Source organism: Bison bison, unplaced genomic scaffold (genome assembly GCF_000754665.1).
Source record: "Bison bison bison isolate TAMUID 2011002044 unplaced genomic scaffold, Bison_UMD1.0 scf7180017864313, whole genome shotgun sequence".
NCBI lineage: Eukaryota > Metazoa > Chordata > Mammalia > Artiodactyla > Bovidae > Bison > Bison bison.
The window spans coordinates 3,033,580-3,060,505 of NW_011494885.1; the positions used below are offsets into that span (position 1 = coordinate 3,033,580).

The window sequence follows — 26,926 nt, forward strand, 5'->3', positions numbered from 1 at the left end:
GGGGGGGGTAGGGAGTATTAGATAAGGCAGGAGATCAGGGGGTATCAGGGTTACTGGGTTGGCTTCTTGGGGTGAAGGGAACCTTAGAGGCCCCATTTGTACCCAGACGTGGTCCCCAACCATGCCTCAGCCAGGTTCAGCCAGGTAGAGATGGACCTGGCCCTGCACATTTTTCCAGGGTGTGGGGAGTCTGAGCTGGACTCCTGGGGCCCCAGGAGACTAGTATTGTAGCCCCAAGGGAGTGTTGACTGAGACTGAGGAATGCCAGCTTCCCATGCCCTTCCCATGCCCGCTGGGGCAGGGCTACAGGGCCTGGGCTCCAGCCCTGTAGCAGCCTCAATACCCGAGACATCTTGCATCAGCCACTTCCTCCTTCAGGCCTGAGGAAGGGGTGGCCCTGGGGGCTGCCTGGTGGCTTGCAGGGTGTGGGGAAGACCTGGGTGTGTTGGTGACAAAGTGACAAGGACTGCCTGTGCTGTCGTGAAGGCATCTTTGTTTATGCGGCCACTCTTGTGTAAGGGTGTCTGGGTGTGATTAAGGATACAGCAGCATGCATGAAACCCCACAGAGCGTGTGAAGGAGTCAGACAGCAGCCCCCTGCCTCTCAGGTTAAGACAAAAATAACAGCCAAGGCAACTATGGGCGTTGGACTAAGTGCTGTATATAAATCAACTCATTTCAGACTCCCAACAGCCCTTGGGGCGGGGCCCTATTATCCCCATTTGACAGGAAAGTAAACTGAAGCACTGACAGGTGAAGAAACTTGCAGGAGCAGCAGAGCTGAGATTTGAGCCCTGCTGGCTGGTTTCACAGTCCTAACTACTCGGCAACCTCAGATCCTCCCTTTCACCAAAGCAACGGGTATGCAGCTAGGGGTGGGGGTGGGGGGGCGCGGGTTAGTGTTTAGAGATGTGCGACCCTGAAGGTGTATGTGAGTGTCTATGTGCTCTCGAGCTGTGTTTAGGCAGGTTTCACATGTTGGTGTGATCGGCAGCATCAGTGAGTGGCTGTTTGTGCTAAAAAGGTGGCAGTGCCCAGTGTGTGTGACGATATAAGCCCATGTGTTGGTGAGATGGCACAGCCGTGTATCTGCGTGCCTGTGTCCAGCTGTGTGTCAGCTGCTTATAAAGCTGGATGGTTCTGAGATGTTCCAGGTCAGTTGTCGAGTGACTGGCCAAGTGTGCCTGGATCTGGCACAACACCAAAGCTTATACACATAAAAACAGCCTTCAGGTGGCTTGCCTGTCAGCAGGTCAGCCTGTACTCAGTCAGGCCAGCCAGGGCTGGGTCGGGACGCTGCTATCTGCCTGACCCAGGAGGTGCCCACCCACGTTAACTTCTGGACACCCAGCCTTCCCCCAGTATCAGCCTGTGTTGATGTCAAGAGGCCAGGGGGGAACCCTGTTCTGTGACTCGTCATTTCCTTCTGCCACTTCCAGGAAGTCCCCAACCAACCTGGAGACACTGAATCAGCAGCCCTCAGAGGCAAGGCCATGTGGACCCAGCCCGTCCGCCCTCCTTAAAAGGGAGAAGAGACATTCTTGAGGCGCAGGGAGCAAAAGCCCAAAGGAAAAGAATCTGCCCCCTCTCTGGGCAGCCTAGTGCCAGCGGAGGGCGGCTGGGGACTAGACAGAACAGGAAATGGGATGGTAAGGCTGCACAGGTGGCAGCATGCACGGTCCAGCACAGATGAACTAGGCGTGGAAGAGAGGCTCAGAAAAGGACCTGGCTTTGTCTGGGTGACACGTGGTGGGGGAACCACGTGGGTAGAGGGCCTGGTTGGGGGGGGTCCTCTCCAATCTCCTCAAGTCCTTCAGGGCCCCCTGATGCAGGGCTCCCAAACTTTTATCCGGACAGGCGACTTAAATCTTTATCCAGAAATCTCATCCTGGGGCCCTCCAACACTCAAAGATTCCCTTCCAATATCCCCTCAGCATCCTCCCCCTTCACAGCAGAGGTCCCCCTAGGCACCCCCCCAACACACCCTCCCCACCACCCCGGCTGCCAAGAATCACTCCTAAAACTTTCATGCCTATCACTCTCCTGTGGGGTCCCCTTTATGTACCCAAGCTCTCACATTTAGAAACCTCCAGGACTGCGTCTTCACCCTCCCTATCCTGACCCTCCCCAGAGCCCCCCCAACTATCCCACCCCATTTTTCCTGAGGCCCTGGGGATGTCCCGGGCCTCCCACCCCAGGACCCCAAACCCCTCTTCCGTCCACGTGGCGACTCCCCTTCCCACCAGGCTGAAGCACCCCTATCCCCCACCCCTCCACCAGGTAGGGCGGGCTCTGACCTCACAAGATCCAGGAACGAATCGAGCACCTCCTTGCTGGGGGCCTCTTCCACCGGGGCCCCGACCGAGGTGTTGATGGCGGCGAAGGCGGCGCCCGGCTGCAGCGCGAGCGCCAAGCCCACGCCGAGCGCCGACGCTAGCAGTGTGGTGACAAGGAAAAAGAGCAGCGCCCAGGCGCCCAGGCGCCCGAGCGCGCTCGGATCCAGGCTGGCGGCGCCGCCGATCAAGCTGCACACCACCAGCGGCAAGATGATCATCTTTAACAGGCGCAGCAGCAGCTCTCCCGGAAAGGAGAAGGCTTCCAGGCGCGCGGGGCCCAGGGCGAGCGCGCCGCCGGCTCCCGAGACCCCCAGCCCCAGCGCCACGCCGGCCACCACGGCCACTACCGTCAGCAGCACCAGCAAGTTGGCGCGAAGGCAGCGACGCACCTGATCCCCGGAACCGCAACGGCCGCCTTTTAACGAGCCTACGTCCTCTATGGGGACCAACATCGAGACACCGTTGGCGGTGGGTTCCGCCGCCGCGTACCCTTTGGGGTCTCCCTTAGGCGGATCGGCCACCATGATGAACGCCGCTGGGGGTCCTTTAGCGCCTGCAAGTTGGGAGCGCTTGGGGTTCCTTCTCAGGACGCTGACGTTCCTTAAAACTTTAACAGAGTCCGGAGGCTAGAACTTTCAAGAATTCTTTGCAGTTGTGAGTTCACAGCGCTCAAGTTCCTTGGCTCTTAGAAGCTGAAATGTTTGAGAGTCCCTTGGCTGGGCGCTAGGGTTCCTCTGTTCTCTGTGTCCGGCGCTGAAAGCTGGGAGGTGGGAGCGCTGGCGTTCTTGACCGTAGGGGTTAGGAATACGGGAGGTTCTCGAAATGGGACCCTGGGGTCCTCGGCTCCGGAAGTGTTGAAGACGTCCGGGCGGCGGAGGTCTTCAAGAGACTAGGTCCTGGTGGCTCAGATCCGGGACGCCTGGATCCGGGAGGCGGGAACCTGGCGGTTGGCGGGGTCCTGGAAACAGAGGGCTGGGGAGTCTGAGTCTGGGGGCCAGAAGACGGAGCTCCGGGAAGAGAGGGGGCTAGGTTCTTGGGTCCAAGAGGGGAGATTCAAGCCCCGGGGTGCCGAAGGCGGCGGCCCGAGACCCCAGGAGTAAACAGCTGCTAGCCTACACCAAACCTCCCGAGCGCGCCGCGTGGCTCTGAGTGGCTTTAGCGGAAGCTGGCGGGATCTAGAATCCTCGGGCAAGGCGGGAGAGAGCGGGGGACCAGCGCGCCGCTGCCGATTGGCTCTCGCGCTTATAGGGCGGGACTTAGGACCGGGGTGGGGCCAAGGCATCCCGAGAGAAGGCTAAATAACAGAGTTTGTTTTCAGGGGCGGGGTCCGGATGGGGCGTGGAGGGTCCGCAGGGGCGGGGCGTTGGGAGGAGGTTTGTTTTTCCCGCCAAAGGCTAGGATTGGGGGCTTTAAATCACAAAAGTCCGTGGAGCCAAATCATCTAGAAAGTGCCAGGTGATCCGCGGGGGGCTTATCGTGTAAATCTGTTTAGCTCCTTCCACCCTAAATTCCGGTTTTTTGTTCCTCGATGTCAAAGTAAAATACAGATCCCTCACGTGAATGATGTTAATAATTTTCAGAATAAAGGTTCTCAGTTCAGAGCCCCACACGTGTCGATTAATGGCAGAATCGATGCGTTTGAATCTGTGGTGCTGGAGAAGACTCTTGCGAGTCCCTTGGACTGCAAGGAGATCGAACCAGTCCATACTAAAGGAGACCAGTCCTGGGTGTTCATTGGAAGGACTGATGCTGAGGCTGAAACTCCAATATTTTGGCCACCTCATGCGAAGAGTTGACTCATTGGAAAAGACCCTGATGCTGGGAGGGATTGGAGGCAGGAGGAGAAGGGGACGACAGAGGATGAGATGGCTGGATGGCATCACTGACTCGATGGACGGGAGTTTGAGTGAACTCCGGAAGTTGGTGATGGACAGGGAGGCCTGGCGTGCTGCGATTCATGGGGTCGCAAAGAGTCGGACACGACTGAGCGACTGAACTGAACTGAAGATTGTAATCCACTTCCCCCTAGGTAGGTAATTTGCAATTATCTATTTTAAACGGTAATTCAGTTTAATCTAAGGCTTTTGCTTTCACCAAATATTTTTCTCTTTTTATTATGAAAATTTTCAAGATACAAAAAGTTTAGAGGATTTTACAGTGAACATCCATATAGCCTAGACCTAGAGTCTAGAGTTATTTCACCATACTTCTATATACAATTTCTATACATTTATCTTTCTCTAGCCATCTACCCATTCACCTTCTTTGGCTACATGTCAAAGTAAGTTGCAAATATCAGCGCCCTTTCTAAACAATTAAGGATGCATTTATTAATCACAGTTCAATATTTGTATGCAGTCCTCTTTATTTATTTATTTATTTTTAATTTTGGGGCCATGCTGACTGGCTTGTGGGATCTTAGTTCCCTGACTAGGGCTTGAACCCACATTTTGGGCAATGAAAGTGCTGAATCCTAACCACTAGACCACCAGTGAATTCCCTGTACACAGTCCTTTTTCACAAAATGCACAAACCATTAGTAACGCCTGCTGGTTTTTAACGAATGCATATGCCTGATTTCACTGGAATCTCCAAAATTGCTTGGTGAAGTTGGGTCCACTAATATACCCATTCTCCAGATGGGCAAAACTGGGCCTTATGGCCAGAGGAAGTCACTCATCTTGAAGCCACACCTGAAGGGAGCTGGGAGCTGCAAGCCTGCCTCTCAAGACCCTACCCTTAAAGGGAATCAGTTGTGATCTCCTCCTTCTCCTGGCCATGTTGAAATCCTACTTCTTTCCCACCTGGACTGTTCTCTGATAACGTATCAGGTGTTCACACTTGTAAAGACTATTGATAGTGATCATCTCAGAGGCTTCCTTCTGAAGCAACTGTGGGGCCTTAGGCAAGTCACCACCTCTATAAGCCTGTTTTCACTTATAAGTCTGTAAAATGGGGAGAATAATAGTAGCTCAGACCTCCTTGGGTACTGAAGATCAAATGAGACCCTACATTCAAAGTATTTAGATGGGGTACAGGTTAACCCCTATAAAGTTAACTATAACTACTCTTATTGTTGTCACTATCTCTCTAAAATATTTGTTGTTGCTGTTCAGCCACTCACTCATGTCCAACTCTTTGCAACCCCATGGGCTACAGCATGCCAGGCTTCCCTACCCTTCACTATCTCCTGGAGTTTGCTCAAACTCATGTCCATTGAGTCGGTGATGCCATCACTCCCTTCTCCTGTCCTCAATCTTTCCCAGCATCAGGGTCTTTTCCAATGAGTCAGCTCTTTGCATTAGACGGCCAGAGTATTGGAGCTTCAGCTTCAGTATCAGTCCTTCCAGTGAATATTCAGGGTTGATTTCCTTTAGGATTGACCACTTTGATCTCCTTGTTGTCCAAGGGACTTTCAGGAGTCTTCTCCAGCACCACAGTTTGAAAGCATCAATTCTTTGGCACTCAGCCTTCTTTATGGTCCAACTCTCACATCTGTACATGACTACTGGAAAAATCATAGCTTTGACTGTTTGCCATCACTTTGTTGGCAAAGTAATGTCTCTGCTTCTCAATACACTGTCTACATTTGTCATAGCTTTTCTTCCCAGAAGCAATAAATAAATAAGTATTATTATGTTATTAAAATATTTTGGCATTTATGTTATTTATTTGGCTGCACCAGGTCTTAGTTATGGCATACGGGATCTTTGATCTTCCTTGTGGCGTATGGGATCCCAGTTCCCTGACCAGGATTTGAACCTGGGCCCCTTGCGTTGAGAATGCAGAATCTTAGCCACTGGACCACCAAGGAAGACCCTATTGTTGTTATTGTCATTATTATTGAAGAACATGGTTTGGGAGTCCCCAACCAGCTCCAGATGGTGTTTGCCCCTGGTGGTAAATTATTCCTCCTGGTCACTTGGTCTCAGCCAGCCCTAGCCCTCCACCTGCCTGGACAGGAGCTTTGAGAGCTTATGATGACATCTGGCAGGAACTGAAGGGGCCAAACCGAGCAGAGAATTTGCCCAGAACCTGAACAGCCCACCACCCAGGCACAAGTGGCCATATAGACCTCCTTCCTGGTTCTCTTGGATGCTCTCCCTCCTAAATTCTCCCAGATTCCACGCCTCCTACTTCAGAAGGACCCCGTCCATCACCCTACCCTCCGAGTCTAAAGCTGTATTCATTCGACACTCACATTAAACTCCCACATGCTTGGCGCTCTGCTAGACACAGAACGTGGGCCCTAAAGCCACACAGACTGGTTTGAGTCCTGGCTCCACCACTTATCAGCTAAGCATCAGTTTCCGCATTTGTCCTAGAGTCACTGTGAGTGTGAATTTGATGGTGTACACAGAGACCCCTGACGCAAAACACGAGGGGACAATTCCTCAGCACTCTGTTCATTCCACAAATACTCCTCGGGCCATTACTAGGGGCCAAGTGCCATTCAAGGTGCTGGGGATTCCACAGTAAGGAAAAAATTAAAAATAAAGCCCAGGAAATATATTCATTATTTTTTGGGGGGGAAGCCATGCCATGTGGCTTGCAAGATCTTAGTTCCCCAACCAGAGGTTGAATCCAGGCCCTGGCAGTGAAACATGAGTCCTAACCATTGGACCACCAGGGAATTCCCTCAAAATCTTACAATAACCTATAATGGAAAAGAAAACTATATATATATATACGCATCTGAATCATATACATATATATATATGAATCATATATATATCTGAATCACTGTTAGAGATCAGAAACTAGCACAACATTGTAAATCAACCATTCTTTGATAAAAACTTTCTAAGTAAAATTTAAAAATAATAACTCATACAAAACTCCTCACTAGCGTTCTAGCAAGGGGAGATGAGGAAATGAACTTGGGTTTTCAGGTGGGAATAAGATCTGGAGAAAGAGAAACCATTCATTGCCCAGCAGATACAGCAAGAACAGTACAGGATGGACCACTCTGAGGAGGTGACATTTGCCATGAAATCTGAATGACAAGAAGGAGCCCACTGGGACAATCTGGGAAGAAATCTCTCTTTTTTAAATACTTATTTAATTAACTTCTTTGGCTGCCCTGGGTCTTAGCTTCCGCACGTGGGATTTTTGATCTTCACTGTGACCCGTGGAAACTTTTCATCACGGCAAGCGAGATCTTTGAGTTGCAACATGCAGAATCTTTGGTTGCGGCACCTGGGTTCTTGTTGTGCCACGTGAGATCTAGTTCCCTGAGCAGGGATCAAACCTGGTCCAAACCTCTAAGGCAGCAGGAGAGGTTTCTGCCCTTGTGTGGATGCTATCAAACATTTTCAGATCTTCACTAATCTTTGAGATCAATCCCGTTTTAGTGACTTGGAAGCAGACAGGATAATGAGGTTTGTTGTAGCCCCACCCCTACCTGGGCAGGAGATTTGAACTCAGGTGTCCTCAACCCTTATCTGACACCTCAGCTATCCTACAGTTGATCCCCATCCCAAGCAGAGCTATTTCCTTCCAGGGACCATCATCTATTCTGATCACAGCTTTGGGCCCTATGATAGGTGGTGCCAGGGATCCAAGAATGACCAAGATAGTCGTAACCCTATCCTCTGGAGAATCACAGTCCAGAGGAGGTGACAAACACACCCTCCGATTGTGACAACACAGAGCGAGCAGAGCTGGGTTGAAGGAGCCCAGACGGGATGCTTGACCTGGACCAGGGGTCAAGGAGGGCTGCCTGGAAGAGGAGGCATCCCAGTTGGAATAGGGAGGGGTTGGACCAAATCCAGGGAAAGAATAAAGGGACAAGTACATGAGAAGAGCCTAGAATGTTCAAAAGCACAGATCTAATCTAGTCACCCCAGTGGCTTCTCTCAGGACAAAGTCCAAGCTCTTTAGCCAGGCATCTGTCTATTCAGTAATTCATTCCTTCAATCATTCAACAAACCGTATCCACTGAATGGAACATTTTGTTGTTGTTATTGTTTAATCACTAAGTCGTGTCCAACTCTTTGCGACCGCAGGGACTGTAGCCTGCCAGGCTCCTCAGTCCATGGGATTCTTCAGGCAAGAATGCTGGAGTGGGTTGCCATGCCCTCCTCCAGGGGATCTTCCCCACCCAGGGGTGGAGCCCGAGTTTCTGGCTCTGGCAGGCAGACTCTTTATACAGTGCCACCTGGGAAGCCCTCCTGACCCACTGAGAGGCACCAGATAGAGTGAGACAGACGGGGATCTGGGTGGAGGGCAGCTTTCAGTACCAAATCAGGTGGTCAAGAAATATTGCTAAGGAAATAAAGGTAAGATGCAGGACGAGTATATAAGACAGGGCACCCTACCATCTGTGGGGGAAAAAAACAATCTATATAACAAAAAATATATGTATACATATAATAATATGTATATAGGGACTTCCTTGGTGGTCCAGTGGTTAAGAATCTGTAAAAATAATTAAAATATTTATAAAAATAAAATATGTAGACAACATATATAGGGGTCTTGTTTTTGTATCCATTCAGCCACTCTTTGTCTTTTGGTTGGGGCATTCAACCCTTTACATTTAAGGTAATTATTGATAGGTAATTAAATAAAGTTAAAATAAATAACTAAAATAAAAATTTATTAAAAATAAGTAAAATATATAAAATAAAGTAAATTTAAAAATATATATATAAATGTTTCCTCTGCATTGACTATCTCTGCAAGAATTCACAGAAACTGCTCAGAATGGAAACTTACAGGAAGGAAGTCTGTGGCTTTGTAGTCCAGCACGGCACCACGAAACCATCATCTTCGTGTCTCATGGCTTAGTAGCTGAATGACCTCCAGCAAGTCACTCAATCCTCCAGCCTTAGTTTGCATGACTGTGAAATGGGCTTAAAGGGTAGCATCTGCCTCCAAGGTCACGGAGGGTGAACCAAGTTCATGTGTATAAAATGCTTGGCTTGGTGTCTGGCAAATCATAGCCTCATGGTATTTTAAGCTCCGAAGACTTTTTGATATCGACATTATACCTAAGGGTGAAAGTAAAAAAAAGGCTCTCTGTGAGTTCCCGCAGACTCACGGACTGGTGCTTCTGCCCAGGAATGTTCAGGCCCCAGGGACCACAGAGCAAAAGAGCCTGAGAGGTCCCAGGTGGGACCCAGCACCAGGTGGCCAGGCTGGGGACCAGCAAGCTGCTGGCAGCCTTCCTGGTAATTAGAGCCCCTGGCAATGGAGAAGCAACCCAGGCCAGCTGGGCAACATGAGCGTGGGCCAGGCTTGGTCTAGTCACTGGTCACCTACAGGGTTGCCAGACGGAGGGGAGGAAGGGAGAAGGCTCCAGAACTCAAGGGATCCTGGAATCCCAGAACCTTCAGGAAGTACAGAGTGGGTCCCAGCCATGAGGGCAGGGTTTGAGGATTTGGTTCAGGATTGGCCAGGAATGTCCCACCCCTTGTCCTCCTCAGGCTCGGAGAGAAAAACAGACAACTGGTCTCGGCCAGCTTTCTTGCTATTCAGCCAAACCTCCTACCCAGATTCAGATTTCATCATTAGGAAAAAAAAAAAAAAGACTCTGAGAAGGAGGTGAGAGGGTCCAGGAGAAGGCTGGGATGAGAACAAGAAGGTCCTTTTTGGTCTCAGTTTGTTGCCTGTGGAATGGGCATAGTTCTGAACTTCATCCTCCCTAGAGGACTAGGTGTCTGACCTCAGGAGGGATTGAGTAAACTCCAGGGCTTCAGGCTTCTCCATCAAGCCTGTGATCAGGCCTCTCCTCCTACTTCAGATTTGCGTTCATGCACTCACTGGACCTTTTCTGAGTACCTACTGGGTGCCCTGTCTGGGTGGCACTGGGGACCCATCAGTGGCTGAGACGAGCCTAGTTCCTGTTCTCCTGGGGTTCAGAATCCAGCGGGATAGACAGACAGTGATGACCCAGAGTGAGTAAGGCTGGAATGGAGGAGCTCAGAGGGGAAACCCAGCTTGGGAAATGGAGTCAGGGAAGGCTTCCTGCAAGAGGGGACATATGAGGTGCATTTGGAAGGATGTCAGAGCCATACAGTGAAGAGAGGAGGAAAAGGAAACAGGCAGAGGAGACAGAAAGGGCGAAGACCTGGAGATGGGAAATTTATGAAACCAAGAAGAGTTCCATCCGGCAGAGTGGAAGCAGGAAATCACTGAGAACTGAAGCTGGAGAGAAGTGCTATCAATCACGTCTGACTCTTTGCGACCCTCTGTCCGTGGGATTCTCCAGGCAAGAATACTGGAGTGGGTTGCCATGCCCTCCTCCAAGGATCTTCCTGGCCCAGGGATTGGACCCACATCTCCTGTGGCTCCTGCACTGAAGGCAGATTCTTTACCACTGAGTCACCAGGGAAGCCTTAGATCAGGTAGACAGAAATAAAAAGACTGAAGTTAAAATCATTCCTTGAACACATGTTTTCTAAGCACCTTCTGGGGTCTGTGCAAATGGCCAAAGCAGATTCTGCCCTGTCCTCTCGGAGTTTATCACTACATCACTGTTTCTTAAATTTCCCAAGTCTCACAGCTCCTATTGTCTGTTAAAATGCAGATTCCTGGGCTTCAAGGCTACCTTCCAAAGGGAGGTAAGTACAATCACACCACGTTCCCAGAGGGATAGGAGGATGGGAGAATCCTTGAGCTGACCTAAGACATCACGCCTGCTGATTCTAGAATTCTCCTCCTTTGATTGGAGTCCAGGTGTTCTAAGCACAGCCTGGACATCTATATTTTCAAACCCCAGTGTTAACCTATTAATAGGGCATGAAATAAAGTAGTGGGTTCCAAGCAGTTAATTTTTCAAAATGTCAAATAGAGGAGGGGTGTGGGAGGGAGGTTCGAGAGGGAGGGGATACACGCGTACATATAGCTGATATAGCTGATTCACTTCGTTGTACAGCAGAAGCTAATACAACATTGTAAAGGAATTATACTTCGATAAAAAAAGTGAAAAAAAGGTCAAATAGAACATAGTGTACAAGTCATTACTGTTTCGTGAAATTTTAATTTATGCATGTGTGTGCGTACTTGTTCATACACATACTGTGTTGCGTGCAAAATAAACACTTTATGGTGTCTCTAATTCAAAACAGCTTGAAAACCGGTGGCCGAAGGAGCCCCGCGTGATCTCCCTCCTTAAATTTTTAGACCTATTTCCTCACCTCTTTTTCTCACATGCTTTTCTCTTCAAGTAACTAAGATCTTCAGATTTCCCCTGAGGCATCCCTGGAGTCTCCATGACCCTGAGGCCGGCTCAGGTGTCCCTCTAGTCCCCACCAGCGCCTTGGACTCCCCCATCCAGCCCTGCCCACTCTGGTTGGTCACTCTCTGGGGATGAGTCTGTGCCCTCCCTTGGACTGGGGATGGGGACCTTCTCAACCACTGCTGAATCCCCCCAGGCATCGCCCTGCGTGGGGCCAGGCACACAGTAGGGACTTTGGGAGTATGGGTTGAGTCTTTAAGAAACAGGAAGGAAACGAGGAAGCAGAACCCTTGGGTCTATCAGGGCCAAGAATCGTGGGGACTTCATGCTTTCTGGCCTGGCTGGGAAGCTGCAACTGGGGGTACTGGAGACTGGCCCAGACCTTCCTTTCCTACCTCTCTAGTTATTTATTTAAAAGCGGGCTTGTCTGGGTTGCTCTGCCCCACCTCCCCCAGCTGTAGGCTGTCCGGCCCCTGCAGCTTGTGTGCAACATGTAACTCAGGTTTCTCGAGGCCCAGAGCTGGGAGAGTTGGACAGTGCCCTTCACCCAGATCAGCCAAGGCCATGGGAGCTGTTTTCCAAGGAAGTCGACCCTGCCACCACTCCAGGCCCTGCCCTGGGACTCCACAGGTGTCCAGGAGCTCAGGTGACCAGCAGAGAAAGATATTTGATGCTTCCAGGGAGATAGGCTATGATGATGGACTCATTGACAAAGACCCTGATGCTGGGAAAGATTGAGGGCAGGAAGAGAAGGGGACAGCAGAGGACAAGATGGTTGGATGGCATCATCGACCCAGTGGACACGAGTCTGAGCAAACTCCGGGGGACAGTGAAGTACAAGGAAGCCTGAAGTGCTGCAGTCCATGGGGTCATAAAGAGTCAGACTCGACGTCGCGACTGACCAACAACATCAAATGATCAAAGGCAGAGGGGGCAGGGCCAGAGAGATGAGCCTGCCCACTCCTTAGCTGACCTTGGACAAAGGATTCCACCTCTGAGCCTCAGATCCTCTGGTCTAAAACAGGATGAATGGAGTTTCCACCCCAGTGGTGTAAGAGAATGTGAGAGGGCACTTGCCTGGCAGTCCAGTGGTTAAGACTGTGCTGCCCCTGGAGAGGGTACAAGTTCAATCCCTGGCCAGGGAATGAAGATCCCACATCCAGCAGAGCACAAACAAAAAACAAAACCAAAAAAACAAGAAACGAACAAATGGCATGACCAAAGCCCTTCGCATGGGTCTGGATGATGTATTAAGAGGCAGTATGTTGGGGAGGCTTTTATTACTGTGATTATTAGCTTTTCTCTTTAGAGAGCCCCGGTCAGAGGCAAACCAAGCCACAGACGGTGGCAGGCTGAGGGGACACTAGGCTGCCCTGGGGCTGTAAAGGATGAGGCCCTGTCAGGAACCAGTTCTGAGGGCGGATAACCACACAGTTTGTTCCTGTGACTGTGTGGGCTCCATCTCTGAAGGCGGCCAGCCCGAAGGACCAGGACATTGTGAGTCTGCAGACAATGGCCACCTCTGACTGCCTGGGGCTAGAGACCTGGAGTGCCCGGTCCCTCCCATCACTGTGTGCAGCCAGCTGGATCCCGGGAGAAAAGTCCCAGGAGCCCCGGTCTCCCTTTCTGAGAGGAGTGAGGAGCAGGTGGCCTGATTTCGAGAGGAGTTAGAGTCTGCAGTCCAATACGGGGGTGGGTGTCTGAATGCTGATTCCCCGGCCCTGAACAAAATCCTAGAGCTGGGAGAGAGTCTGCATTTAGCGGTGAAGGGTAGGGTGAAGGGGTACCACCTCGTTGTTGTTGTTGTTCAGTCGCTAAGTCATGTCTGACTCTTTGCAACCCCACGAAGTGTAGCACGCCAGGCTTCCCTGTCTCTCACCATCACCCGGAGTTTGCTCAAACTCACATCCATTGAGTCGGTGATGCCATCCAACCATCTTATCCTCTGTCACCCCCTCTTCTTCCAGCCCTCAGTCCTTCCCAGCATCGAGGTCTTTTCCAGTGAGTTGACTCTTCGCATCAGGTGGCCAAAGGGTTGGAGCTTCAGCTTCGGTATTGGGCTCAAGTAATGCCTGGGCCTGTGAAATCTGAGGACACGTTGGAAACCAGCGGGTCTGGGGAATTCCCTGAAGGTCCAGTGGTTAGGATTCAGCGTTTTCACTGCCATAGCCCAGGTTCAATCCCTGGTTGGGGAACTAAGACCCTACAAGCCTCACATGTGTGCGTGCGTGCGTGCTCAGTCACTCAGTCGTGTCTGACTCTTTGCAACCCCGTGGACCGTAGCCTGCCAGGCTCCTCAGTCCATGAGATTTTCCAGGCCAAAATATTGGCATCAGTTGCCATTTCCTTCTCCAGGGGATCTTCCCAACCCAGGGATCAGACCAGTGTCTCCTGCTTTGGCAGGGGGACTCATTATCACCGAGCCACCTAGGAAGCCCTTGAAAGCCTCACAGCATGGCCAAAAAAAAAAGAGAAACCAATGGGTCCAAGTCCCTCTTGGTACAGACACGGAAGCTGAGTTCCAAAGACCCACAGCTAGTTATTGCAAGACCCAGGGGATGAGTTGTAAGCCAAGCCAGCTAAGGCCCTGCGTAGGGGTGGTTTATCAGTCCCTGGAAGAGAGAAGCGCCCAGTCCATCCAGGACAACGAAGTCTCAAGGCTTCGCAGTCTGAGAAGGACATCAAGATACATTCCATTTTTTTTTTTCCAAAGTACTAATGGAAAAAAATGTTTGAGGTAAAATTCACATAAAAATCAACCATTTTAAAGTGTATGACACAGTGGCATTTAGTAACTTCATAACATTGCACAACCATCGCCACTAAGTAATTTCGAGTCATTCTCATCACCTTCCCAAAGGAAACCCCACACCCATCCAGCAGTCACCCTGCATCCCCTCCCACCGGATCCTGGCAACCGCTAGTCTACTTTCTGTCTCTAAGGATTTGCGTATTCTGGATGTTTTCAGACAAATGGAATCCTACAACACGTGACTGTGATAGTCTGAGTATTTGCATCCCCTCCCCCCGCCCAATTTCATATGTTGAAATCTACCTTGCAGCCCTATTCACAATAGCCAAGACATGGAAACCACCTAAATGTCCATCAACAGAGGAATGGATAAAGAAGATGCGGTATATTTATACAAGAAATAATACTCAGGGATTAAAAAAAAAAGAATGAAATCATGCCATTTGCAGCAACACGGATGGACCTAGAAATTATTGTACTAAGTGAAGTCAGATAAAGACAAAGATCATATGATATCACTTACCTGTGGAATCTTAAATAATGCAAATGAACTTATATACAAAACAGAAATAGACCCACAGACATAGGAAAAAACAAAACAAAACTGATGGTTACCAAAGAGGAAGGGGGGAAGAATAAATTAGGAGTTTGTGATTAACGTATGTATGCGTGCATGCTCAATCAGTTGTGCTCAACTCTGCAACCCCATGGACTGCAGCCCACCAGGCTCCTCTGTCCATGCGATTCTCCAGGCAAGAGTACTGGAGTGGGTTGCCATGCCTTCCTCCAGGGGATCTTCCCAACCCAGGGATCAAACCTGCGTCTCCTGCATTGCAGATGGATTCATTACCACTGACGCCACCTGTATATGAGGGAAACCACAGTGTGCACGTGCGCGCACGTGCACACGCGCACACACACACACACACACACATGCATAAAACAGATAACCAACAAGTGCCTACTATACTCAGTATCATGTAATAACCCATAAAGGAAAAGAAGCTAAAAATATAGATATATATGCATGTAAAGAAAAAAAATGTAACCCCCAAGATGACGGTGTTAGGAGGTAGGACCTTTGGGAGATCATTAGGTCCTGAGGGTGGTACCCTAAGGTTGGGATTATCGCCCTTAAAATGAGGCTCCAGAGAGATGCCTCAGCCCTTCTGCCCATGTGAGGAGGATCCAGTGAGAAGTCTATAACCTAGAAGAGCCTCAGCCAACCATTTACCCTAATTGAGGACTTGCAGCCTCCAGAACTGTGAGAAATACATTTTCAAAAAATAAATTTTCTTGGCCACACCACTCAGCTTGTGGGATCTTAGTTCCTGGACCTTGCCAGGAACTAAGGGAATTCAAACGCATGCCCCTTGCATTGAAAGAGCAGAGTCTTAACCACTGGACTGCCAAGGAAGTCCTGAGAAATACATCTATGTTGTTCATAAGCCACCCCATCTGTGCTTTTTGTCAGAGTAGCAGCCCGAACAAGCTAAAGCAGTAACCTTTTGCATCTGGCCTATTTCACAGGGCCATCCACCCAATATTTTGATTTAACCATCAAAACTAATATTTGTTGAACATTTAACTAGATTCCAGATACTACCCCAAAGACTGTACATGTGTTAATCTACCTGAGGCTCTAAATAAGCAGGTGTGGTGGTGGGGGGGGCCTATTATTGTCTTCATTTTATAGTCCAATGAACAAGAGTACAGAGAAGTATGGTGTGCTCCAGTTTATGGAGTCAAAAGGAGCCCGACACGACTGAGCGACTGAACAGCAGAGAAGGCGTATGGTTGATAAGTGGTAAGTCAGGCTTTTTTTCCTCTTTGTGTTTTTATTCTTTTTTTTTTTTTTTGCATCGTCAGCCTCATTACTTTTTTACTGTGGTAAAGGAGACATAACGTGGCAGTGACCCTGCCAACCATTTTCAAGTGTCCGGTTCAGTGACCGTGAGCACACTCCCAGTGGTGTGTAACCATCACCCCAACCTGGTTCTGAATATTTTTCATCACCCCAGGATTTGAACCCAGGTTTTCTACCTCCGGAACCCAAGCAGCTCTTCCTGCCTCTCCGTTGAATAATTTATTTATTTTTCTCAAAACATAATTTATTTCTTTATTTGGCTGTGCTGGGTCTCAGTTGGGGCTTCCCAGGTGGCGCTAGTGGCGAAGAGCCTGCCTGACAATGCAGGAGATGTAAGAGACTGGGGTTCGATCCCTGGGTCGGGAAGATCCCCTGGAGGAGGGCTTGGCAACCCACTCCAGTATTCCTGCCTGGAGAATCCCCATGGACAGAGGAGCTTGGCGGGCTCCAGTTCATAGGGTGGTAAAGAGTCGGACACGACTGAAGCAACTGAGCACACACGCATCTGGGATCTTTAGTTGCAGCATTCGAGATCTAGCTCCCTGATGAGGGATTGAACCCAGGCCCCCTGCACTGGTAATGTGAAGTCTTAGCTCCTAGATCACCAGGGAAGTCCCTTCAGTTGAAGAATTTAGCATGGGGGCAAGAATTTGTCTTCTCCTTGGAGTTCACCCGGCAGGATGTTATGAACCTATCAGGTTATCCACCATACCCAGTCAGGATCTGGCTTTACGAACACCAGTTCTGGGCTGTTTTCTCTGCCTAGAACCTTCTTTCCCACCTCTAATTCTTTGCCTCCTCTGACCATGAGGGAGTTTTCTAAAGGCGTGCGTGCGTGAGTGCTCAATCAGTTCAGTTGTGTCCAACTCTTTTGCGACCCCATGGACTGTAGCCCGCCAGGCTCCTGTTCATGGGATTCTCCAGGCAAGAATACTGGAGTGGGCTGCCATACCCTCTTCCAGGGGATCTTCCTGACTCGGAGATCGAATCCACATTTCCTGCATCTCCCTCACTGCAAGTGGATTCTCTAGCTGCTGAGCCACCTTTCTGAAGGCAGGGGTGCCAAAAAGTCCCGATGTTGAAGAGAACAGAGCTGACAGGCCAAGACTGGCTTCATGGAATCATTGAAACTCCTGAAACCCGACTTGGTGATTCCTTTACTCAGATGAGCTGATCAATTCCCGATTTTGCAGAAGACAGTTACCTTGGGGTTTTCAGCCTTTTGAAACAAAAAGGGACATAATTGGGACTTCCCTGGCGGTCCAGTGGTTAGGACTTTGAGCTTCCACTGCAGGGGGCATAAGTTCAATCCCTGGTTGGGGAAGTAAGATGCAGCATGGCCAAAACTAAAATAAATGACTTTTTTTCCTAAAGGGACAGAACGATGGAGTGGGAGTTAGCCAGGTGATTAAGATGCTGGGAAGTAATTCCCAGGGAAGGTACAGGCATGAACAAACAAGAGTAGGTGGGAACATGGCCCATTTCCGGGGACAAACAGCAGATGATCAAGGTGACTGCAATGTGAATTTACGAGTGGTCACAGGGGGGTCATCGTGCCACCCTCCACTTGCAGAAAGAAAAGGACAAGGCCTGATGATGAGGGGCCTAGACCTTGGTAAAAACCTGAAGGCTTTGTCCTGGGAGCAGCAGAAGTCATTTAAGGATTTAAACAGCAGAGTGACACAATCAAATCTGCGTCCTTAGAAGAAGCCTCTGAACTCTGACCCATTTGCTGGAGGCTGTGGATATTGGTACAGCCTCCATGGAGATGTATTAGGCAAGAGGCATTCACATTAGAAGGTCCCATGGCCTCTGACACAGCAGTTCCTCAAGGAGTTGATCCTACCGTTACAGGCACACAGGCGGGAAATCAACACTGTTTGTGTGCCTAAGAGACTGGATGCTAGTCAAACAACCATCAGGAAGGTAGCAGCAAGCTACGCCATGGCCCATCTGTGCATTGGAGTACTATGCAGCTTTACAAAAGAATGAGCCACATCTCTATGCATTAGGTTGGTGGGCTGGTAAATGTTTAACTGCCAGGTCTCTGGGGGAAGAAACAGTCCTGACATGTAGCGTTTGCCAGTGTCTGTGGCACTAGTGGTAAAGAACCTGTCTGCCAAGGCAGAAGACATGAGAGAAGTGGGTTTGATCCTTGGGTCGGGAAGATCCCCTGGTGGAGGGCATGGCAACCCACTCCATTTTTCTTGCCCAGAGAATCCCCACGGACAGAAGAGCCTGGCGGGCTACAGTCCATTGGGTTGCAGAGTCAGACAGGACTGAAGTGACTTGGCACACAGGCACATACGGAAGTGTTAATACTTCCATCACAGCTGATTGTAAGCTACCAACGTGGCCTCACTGAAGGCAGAACTTGGAAGATCTCCTCAATAGCTCACCATGATGTGAGATTTTCATACTTTGTGACCCCATAGTCAGAAGCACGCCAGGCTTCCCTGTCCTTCACCATCTCCTGGAGCTTGCTCAAACTCACGTCCATTGAGTCGGTGATGCCATCCAACCATCTCATCCTCTGTTGTCCCCTTCTCCTCCTGCCTTCAATCTTTCTCAGCATCAGGGTCTTTTCTAATGAGTTGGCTCTTTGCATCAGGTGGCCAAAGTACTGGAGCTTCAGCTTCAGCATCAGTCCTTCCAATGAATATTCAGGATTGATTTCCTTTAGGATAACAGTTAAGAAGCGATAAATTGTGCCTACTTATCGTTGTGCATAACAGAATTTTTTGAGTTGTTTAGTTGTTAGGTCATGTTCGACTCTTTGCCACCCCATGGACTGTAGCCCGCCTTTCTCCTCTGTCCAGTGGATTTCCCAGGCAATGTACAAACTTACCGAGTTGTAAATTTTTATAATTTAAGTTTTGGTAAAAGCTATCCTTAATGACAGGCTTGCACAATTCCCGGAAGTTTAGCAATCAGCCCTCACAAACTGTTACAAGTTGGCACCCACACACCACGGAACAGTTCCAAGATGAAACAGCAAAGTCGATTTACAGACAAGGCTCTGCAGGACTCTATCGCATCCCCCACAGATACACATGCCCTCCCCGTTACTTCTCCTTTCCAGGATGGATCTGGAACACTTCTGGCTCACACCTACCTCAGGGCCTTTGCACTTGCTGTTACCCTTCTCCCACTCACATAACACACATGACTCGCTTCCTCACCTCCTCCAGGCCTTTACTCAAATGCGACCTTTATCGAGGCCTTTTCTGACCACCCTGTTAAAAAAATAGAAACCTTCCAGCCTCCTCAACATTCCACCTTCTTTGCTTGCCTTATGTTCTAGCAACAGCACTGACTGTGCCATCCAACCTACTATGTAATGTTAAAATGTATTAATACCTGCCAGGGCTTCCGTGTGATCCAATGGTTAAGACTTCACACTTCCAATGAAGGGGGCGTGGCTTCAATCCCTGGTCTGGGAATTAAGATCACACATGGAGTGCTAAGACCCCCCATGACCCTGAAGCCAAAAAAAAAAGTTCTTGTCATTTTATTCATTGACTGTCTCCCCCACTAGAATATTAGCTCCTTGAAGGCAGGGGGTTCTGTCTGTTTTCTTCTCTGATCTAACTCCAGTGCCTAGAAGAGTGCCTGGCATATAGGGTGCTCAATAAATATTTATTGAATAAATAAGTATACACTTAGGTAAAAAAATGAAGCATAGACTATTTACGATGGCCAAGACATGGAAGCCACCTGAGTATCCATCAACAGATGAATGGGTAAAGAAGATGTGGTACATAGACAGAATAGAATACTACTCAGCCATAAAAAAAAGAATGAAGTAATGCTATCTGCAGCAACGTGGATGGATCTAGAGTGTATCATACGAAGTGAAGTCAGACAGAGAAAGAAAAATATCATATATCACTTATATGTGGAATCTAAAAATAATCATACAGATGGGGAATTCCCTGTGGTCCAGTGGACACAAGTTAGCAACTGGACAACAAGACTAACCACCAGTGGGCAGGATTCAGTAGTTTCACTGCTGAGGTCTTGGTCGGATCCCTGCTTGGGGAACTAAGATCCCACAAGCCTCACTGTGGCCAAAAAAAAAAAATACAGATTAACTTATTTAAAAAACAGAATCAGACACAGCAAACAAATTTATGCTTACCAAAGGGGAAAGGGGGGAGGGATGAATTAGGAGTTTGGGATTAACAGGTACGAGCTACCATATATAAACTAGATAAACTAGGACCTATTGTATATAGCACAGGGAACTCTGTTCAATCTCTTGTAATAACCTATAACCTGGGCAAACTCTGGGAGATGGTGAAGGACAGGAAAGCCTGGTGTACTGCAGTCCACGGGGTTGTGCAGAGTCAGACACGACTTGGCAACCGAACAATAACAGCAACAATAACCTAAAATGAAAAACGATCTGAAAATACACACACACATATATTCTAAATCACTTTGTTTCCAGAAATTAACACAACATTGTAAATCAACTCTAGGTCAGTTTTTTAAAAATGAATAAAAAAAATTTTTTTTGAATAACCTGCAGAATGGTGTAAATAACCTGAATAATATTCCCCTAGCTGTACTTACATACGACAGACAGTCTCTGGGAGAAAATCCAAGGGACTGCCGGCCCCAGAGCCTCGCAGGAAGCGCTCCGGGGGAACGGAGACGAGAAAGGTTTCGCTGTATCCCTTGTGTGCCTTTGGAAATCTGTGCCATGTGCCTTTAATTACCTATTAATATTTTTTTTCAAGTGTTCTATTAAAAGTACTGCCACAGGCTGCCGTGTGAGCTGGGATACCCAGGAGAGCAAGCCTGAGCCAGGAGGAGGCCAGGGCAGTGACCCGGGAGCGGGGGCCGGATGCGGCTGCCAAGCCTTCATGGCCTGTTCCAGAAGGTCCGACTGTGGAATGTTCTCCACGAAGCCCTTAGAAGGCTCTGGGAGGCCAGCCCTGTCCCTCAAGCCTGGGGTTTTTGCAAGCCAGACAGGCGGGTCTCCCAAAAAAAGGCAGCTCCGCCTCTACATAAAAAGATCCCCGTAAGAGTCCACTTTCCCCAGCCGGTCAGCGTCAGCGGATACAAACTCCTCTCTCTTGCTCTCCCTCTGCCTTCCCACTCATCCTCCGACCTCCTCCTCTCTCGTCCCGCTCCCTGCTCCTCTCCCCGCCTCTTCCTCCCGCTTCCCTGCTTCCCTCATCTGGAGCCTCCCTCCAGCCACACACCACCTCCTCAGCGCCTCTGAAACACCAACTGCCTCTCCAAAGGCTCAGTGCCTTTGTCCCTTCTGTTCCCTCCGCCTGGAACTCCTTTCCCCTGCCTCTTCCCTGGACCCTGGTTTAGCTCGGAGGTCTTAGCTTCCTTCCTTCATGTCACAGAGATTTACCAGGCATCAAGGGTTTGTCAGGCACCCTGCCAGGGGTCAGGGAGCAAGTGTTAAGGAGAGGCCACATCCTAGCTGGGAAGGGCAGGAAACAAAGGAGTCAGTAGGAACCAGAAACAAGAGAATTCTTTAAAAGAACTAAAAACTACAAGAGTAAGTCGTCTGCAGTCTGAATGAGGAGAAGGAGTTCACCTGGTGAAGAACTGGGAAGAGAGAATCAGGAGGAGGGAACAGCAAGTGCGATGGCTCAGAGGAATGAGAATGAGCTCGGAGAGTTGTGGAATCAGAAAGAAGGCCAGTGTGGCTAGATTTGAGGGAGTGATGCAAAGTGTCATCAGAGGCAGCCAGAAAGGTAGGTTTTCATGAGGGATGTCAGAGACTCTGCAAGGAGCTGGGTGTCCCCTCCTCCTGGAAGCCCTCCTTGACTGCATCAGGCTCCCTCACCCTAATCCTGTTCACTCTAGGTTGTAGTTCCCTGGTCACAGACCTGTATCCCTCTCTGCCCTGTGAAGTAGAGCCAGTCACAACTGTGTCTCCAGCACTACCCAGCACAAGCCTGAGTACACAGCAGGTGCTCAGTAAATGCCCTGGTCATCACCAGGAAGGCCTGCCTTCTCTGCTTCCTGACCTCCCTTCTGCTTACGCCTCTTCCTGACCCAGCCCAGCCTCTTTCATCCCATCCTCAAAGGATTCTCTGGGGAGGATCCCCAGCCTCTTTCATCTTATCCTCAAAGGCCCATGTGGGGAGGATTCCCAGTTCTAGCCACCTCTGATGGGCTGCAGGCCCAAGATGAAGGCTCTGAAGTGGTCAGATCAAACATCTCTAGAGCTGGCCTTGGGCTGGGCCAGCGTCGGGGAGGCTCAGAGGCGATGCAGTTTCCCAGGCAGGAGTGTTCCAGAATGGAGAATGAGGTGGGGGGGGCGGGGGTTGAGGAGGAAGGAGCACGTGGAGCCAGCCAAAGGGCCCATTTGTTTCCCCATGGTCATAAACACATAACTTCCAGTTGCTGACTCATTTCATGCCAGGTGCTGGGCTAATTTTTAAAATATTGTCATTTATTAATTCAAATGGATAAGATCTGATTGGGGTGCTGAATTCAGAAGACTCGAAAGGCCTGTTGGGGGGTGCTTCCCTGGGGGCTCAGGGGTAAAGAATCTGCCTGCCAATGCAAGAGACAAGGATTTGCTCCCTGGTTCCAGGAGGATCCGACACGCCTCGGAGCAACGAAGCCCATGTTCCACAACTAGTGAGACAGTGCTCTGGAGCCCAGGAGCCGCAACCGCTGAAGACTGTGGTCCCTAGGGCTTGTGTTCCACGATCGAGGCCACCGCCATGAGAAGCCCATACACCGCAACTAGAGGGTAGCCCCTACCCGCTGCCGCTGGAGAAAGCCTGAGCGCAGCGACAAAGACACAGTGCGGCCAAAAAAGAAAACGGATTAGTCAATTAAAAAAATTGTAAAGTCTAGGAAGCAAACCAACTGACATCAAAAAATGAGGGGATGAACAAAACACAGTATGTCTACACAATGGAGAATTATTAAGCTGCCATCTTTATGTGCCACCGTTGTGCTGGCATGAATGACCAGGATAAAGTTCTCGAGAGCATCAACAAGGCCAAAATGAGAGGCAGATGCCAAGTTCTTGTTAGGCTATGTTCCAAAGTCATTTTCCAGCTTTTAATAGTGACGATGAAGCGTGATTACATTGGCAAATTTGAAACCATTGATGATCACAGAGCAGGGTCACTTGCTGTGAACCTCACAAGCCTGTCCCGTTAGTTTAGTTTCATTGTTCTGATCACCGCAGCTGGCATCTGGGACCAAGAGGAAGCGAGACAAAAACACACAGGAGGGACAGTCCTCAGATTCTTTTTTCTAGAGCTATAACAAAACATACAGATAAAATACCTCAATGGGAAGGAAATGAAGTGAAATTCTGACACATGTTACAACACAGATGAACCTCGAAAATCTTTTGCTAAATGGAATAAGCCAGACACAAAAGGACAAATATTGTACTGGTTCACTTATATGAAGTACCTAGAATAGGTACATTCACAGAGACAGGAGAAGAAAGGTTATCAGGAGCTAGGAGGAGGGAGTGGGGAGTTATTGCTTAATGGGCACAGGGCGTCTTTTGGGGATGATGAAAAAGCTGTGGAAATGGAGAGTGGTGATGGTAGCATTACATTATGAACATGCTTAATGATACTAAATTGTACATGCTAAAATGGTAATTTTTTAAAAAACTGAAGTATGATTGATTTTCTGCATAACCTTACTAGCATGCAAAATGAATGCAATTGTTCAGGAGCTCAAACATTATTTGGCACTACCCTTCTTTGGGATTGGAATGAAAACTGACCTTTTCCAGTCTGTGGCCACTGCTGAGTTTTCCAAACTTGCTGACATATTGAGTGCAGTGCTTTAACAGCATCATCTTTTAGGATTTAAAAACAGCTCAGCTGGTTTTCCCAGTAGTCATGTACGGATATAAGAGTTGGACTATAAAGAAAGCTGAGCACCGAAGAATTGATGCTGAAGAAGACTCTTGAGAGTCCCTTGGACTGCAAGGAGATCAAACCAGTCAATCCTAAAGGAAATCAATCCTGAATATTCATTAGAAGGACTGATGCTGAAGCTGAAGCTGAAGCTCCAATACTTTGGGCACCTGATGCAAAGAGCCAACTCATCGGAAAAGACCCTGATGCTGAGAAAGATTGAAGGCAAAAGGTGAAGAGAGCAGCAGAGGGTGAGATGGTTACATAGCATCATGGACTCGATGCACATGAATTTGAGTAAACTCCAGGAGATAGTGACGGATAGGGAAGCCTGGTGTACTGCAGTCCATTGGATTGTAAAGAGTCGGACACGACTTAATGAACAACAACAAGTGATCAATTTACAATATTGTGTTAGTTTCAAGTGTACAGCAAAGTGACTCAGATATACATACAGATTTTTTTTTCAGATTCTTTTCCTTTATAGGTTATTAAAGATATTGAACATAGTTTCCCTGTGCTACTCAGTAAAAATTCTTGTTGTTATCTATTTTACATCAAGTAGTATGTATCTGTTAATCCCAAATTCCTAATTTTCTCCTTTGGTAACCAAAATTTAGTTTTCTATGTAAGTCCATTTGTTTCAAAAATAAGTTCATTTGTATTATTTTTTAGATTCCATGTAGAAGTGATATATCTGTCTTTCTCTGACTTACTTCACTTAGTATGATAATCTCTAGATCCATCCATGTTGCTGCAAATGGCATTATTCATTCTTTTTTATGGCTGAGTAGTATTCCATTCTATACACACATATATATTTCTATATATATCACATTTTATTTATCCATTCATCTGCTTACATGTCCTGGCTATTGTAAACAGTGCTGCTATGAACACTGGTGTGCATGTATCTTTTCAAACTAGAGTTTTCATTTCTCCAGATATATGCCCAGGAATGGGAATACTGGATCAAATGGTAACCCTATTTTTAGAACCTCCATACTGTTTTCCATAGTGGCTGCTGCTGCTAAGTCACTTCAGTCGTGTCCGACTCTGTGCGACCCCATAGATGGCAGCCCACCAGGCTCCCCCGTCCCTGGGATTCTCCAGGCAAGAACACTGGAGTGGGGTGCCTTTGCCTTCTCTGATAGTGGCTGCATCGGTTTACATTTATACCAACAGTATAGGAGGATTCTCTTTTCTCCACACCCTGTCCAGCATAAAATGGTAAAATTTTATTTTATGTATTTTTAACAACAATTTTTTTAAAAAGTACTTAAAGGTACTGGAAAAGCCAGTGGCGTAGGGATCTAAGAGTTGCTGGACAACATGAGCGCCCCCTAGAGGTTCATGGTCCTGAAGTAAGCGTAGACCCACTAAGATGTTTACAGGGACAGCCCACCATAGGGGGAGAATTGCTGGGTGTCTGTGGGTGGTGGTCTTCTCCTTGAGACTGATGAGTCAGAGGAACCAAGCGTTGAGGGCGGTCGAGAGAATCTGCAATGACCAGCCACAGGCTCTACACTGGGTGAGGGCAGAGTAGTCATCAAGGGAACGGAGACAGCTGAGAAGAATCACATTAATGGAATGGAGGTCCTGGGAAAGTTGAAGGAATTTCGGAGTTGGGTAGGGCTTCCCTGGTGGCTCATTGTTAAAGAATCTGGCTGCCAATGTAGGAGACTCAGGTTCGATCCCTGGGTTGGGAAGATCCTCTGGAGAGGGAAATGGCAGTCCACTCCAATATTCTTGCCTGGGGAAATCCGATGGACAGAGGAGCCTGGCGGGCTACAGTCCATGGGATTGCAAAAGAGTTGGCTGCAACTTAGTGACTAAAACAATAACAACAGATGGGTGAGCAGGAAAGTTCCACGTGGTGGGGCTGGTGCAGGATGTTTGAAGCTGAGACTGCAGAGGGAGCAAACAGAGGTTCTTGGTTGTAACAAGTTATCTTCTCTGATCGGAAGAGGGAGGGAAGAGCTGAGAGAGAGTGCAAGGCAAGATCTTTGGGGGAGAAGAGGTCAAGGCACTGAAGAGCAAGTATGCTGAAACAGTCATCTCTGGGCATTCGGAAAAGCCCAAGAATTAGGACAGGAAAGAGTGACAGAAGCTAGCGGACTGAGGGCCGGACAGCTTGGGGTCACCACTGGTTGCAACCAGCCAGCACAGCAGGTGGTAGAGTGACTGCTGAGCTTCAAAATGACAGGTGAGCTGTGGTGTTGGAGAAGACTCTTAAGAGTCCCTTGGACTGCTAGGTGATCCAACCAGTCCATCCTAAAGGAGATCAGTCCTGGGTGTTCATCGGAAGGACTGATGTTGAAGGTGAAACTCCAATACTTTGGCCACCTGATGCGAAGAGCTGACTCATTTGAAAAGACCCTGATGCTGGGAAAGGTTGAGGGCAGGAGGAGAAGGGGACGACAGAGGATGAGATGGCTGGATGGCATCACTGACTCGAAGGACATGAGTTTGAGTAAACTCTGGGGGTTGGTGATGGACAGGGAGGCGTGGTGTACAGTCCATGGGTCACAAAGAGTCGGACACGACTGAGCAACTGAACTGAACTGAGAGCTGCTATTTTTATCCCCATCACTCTAATTCCACCCAAAGGGCATCTGGCTGGAACAGACCTTGCTGTCCTGAGGATGCGTGGTTGTCATGGTGACAATGTCTCCATCCCTTTGGGCCAGAGGATGGGATCTGGCTTCCACATCCAAGGAAACAGCCAGGCTCACATCCTGGGGAATGTTATTATCTGGAAGACCTTTACTGGCCTGGGATTCCTTCGTTTACCAGCCTTAGTTCTTCCTGTAAGAAGCCTTCCAGGATTCTTCCAAATCTCCCTTCCCCACCTCACCCCCTCCTCATACAATCTGGTTTCTACCCTGGATCTACTGCATGACTCTTTGGATC

At 48.7% G+C, this 26,926-nt stretch overlaps 1 protein-coding gene across 4 annotated transcripts in view; it reads right to left on the bottom strand.

Moving 5' to 3' along the window:
- Window positions 1-20,839, bottom strand: part of SLC1A5 (solute carrier family 1 (neutral amino acid transporter), member 5) — a 28,105-nt gene extending 7,266 nt beyond the window's left edge. Inside the window, exons 1-3 of one of the 4 annotated variants that reach the window (XM_010852651.1) lie at window positions 20,718-20,794; window positions 9,057-9,331; window positions 2,298-3,294 (exon numbers count right to left, since the gene is read on the bottom strand). In XM_010852651.1, coding sequence (XP_010850953.1) covers window positions 2,298-2,860 — 563 coding nt within the window. In that variant the 5' untranslated portion in view covers window positions 2,861-3,294; window positions 9,057-9,331; window positions 20,718-20,794. Of the gene's footprint in view, window positions 1-2,297; window positions 4,033-9,056; window positions 9,332-20,717 lie in introns of those variants that run through there. The other 3 variants (XM_010852652.1, XM_010852653.1, XM_010852650.1) reach the window with 3 other exon arrangements.
- Between the last annotated feature and the right edge of the window lie 6,087 nt (window positions 20,840-26,926).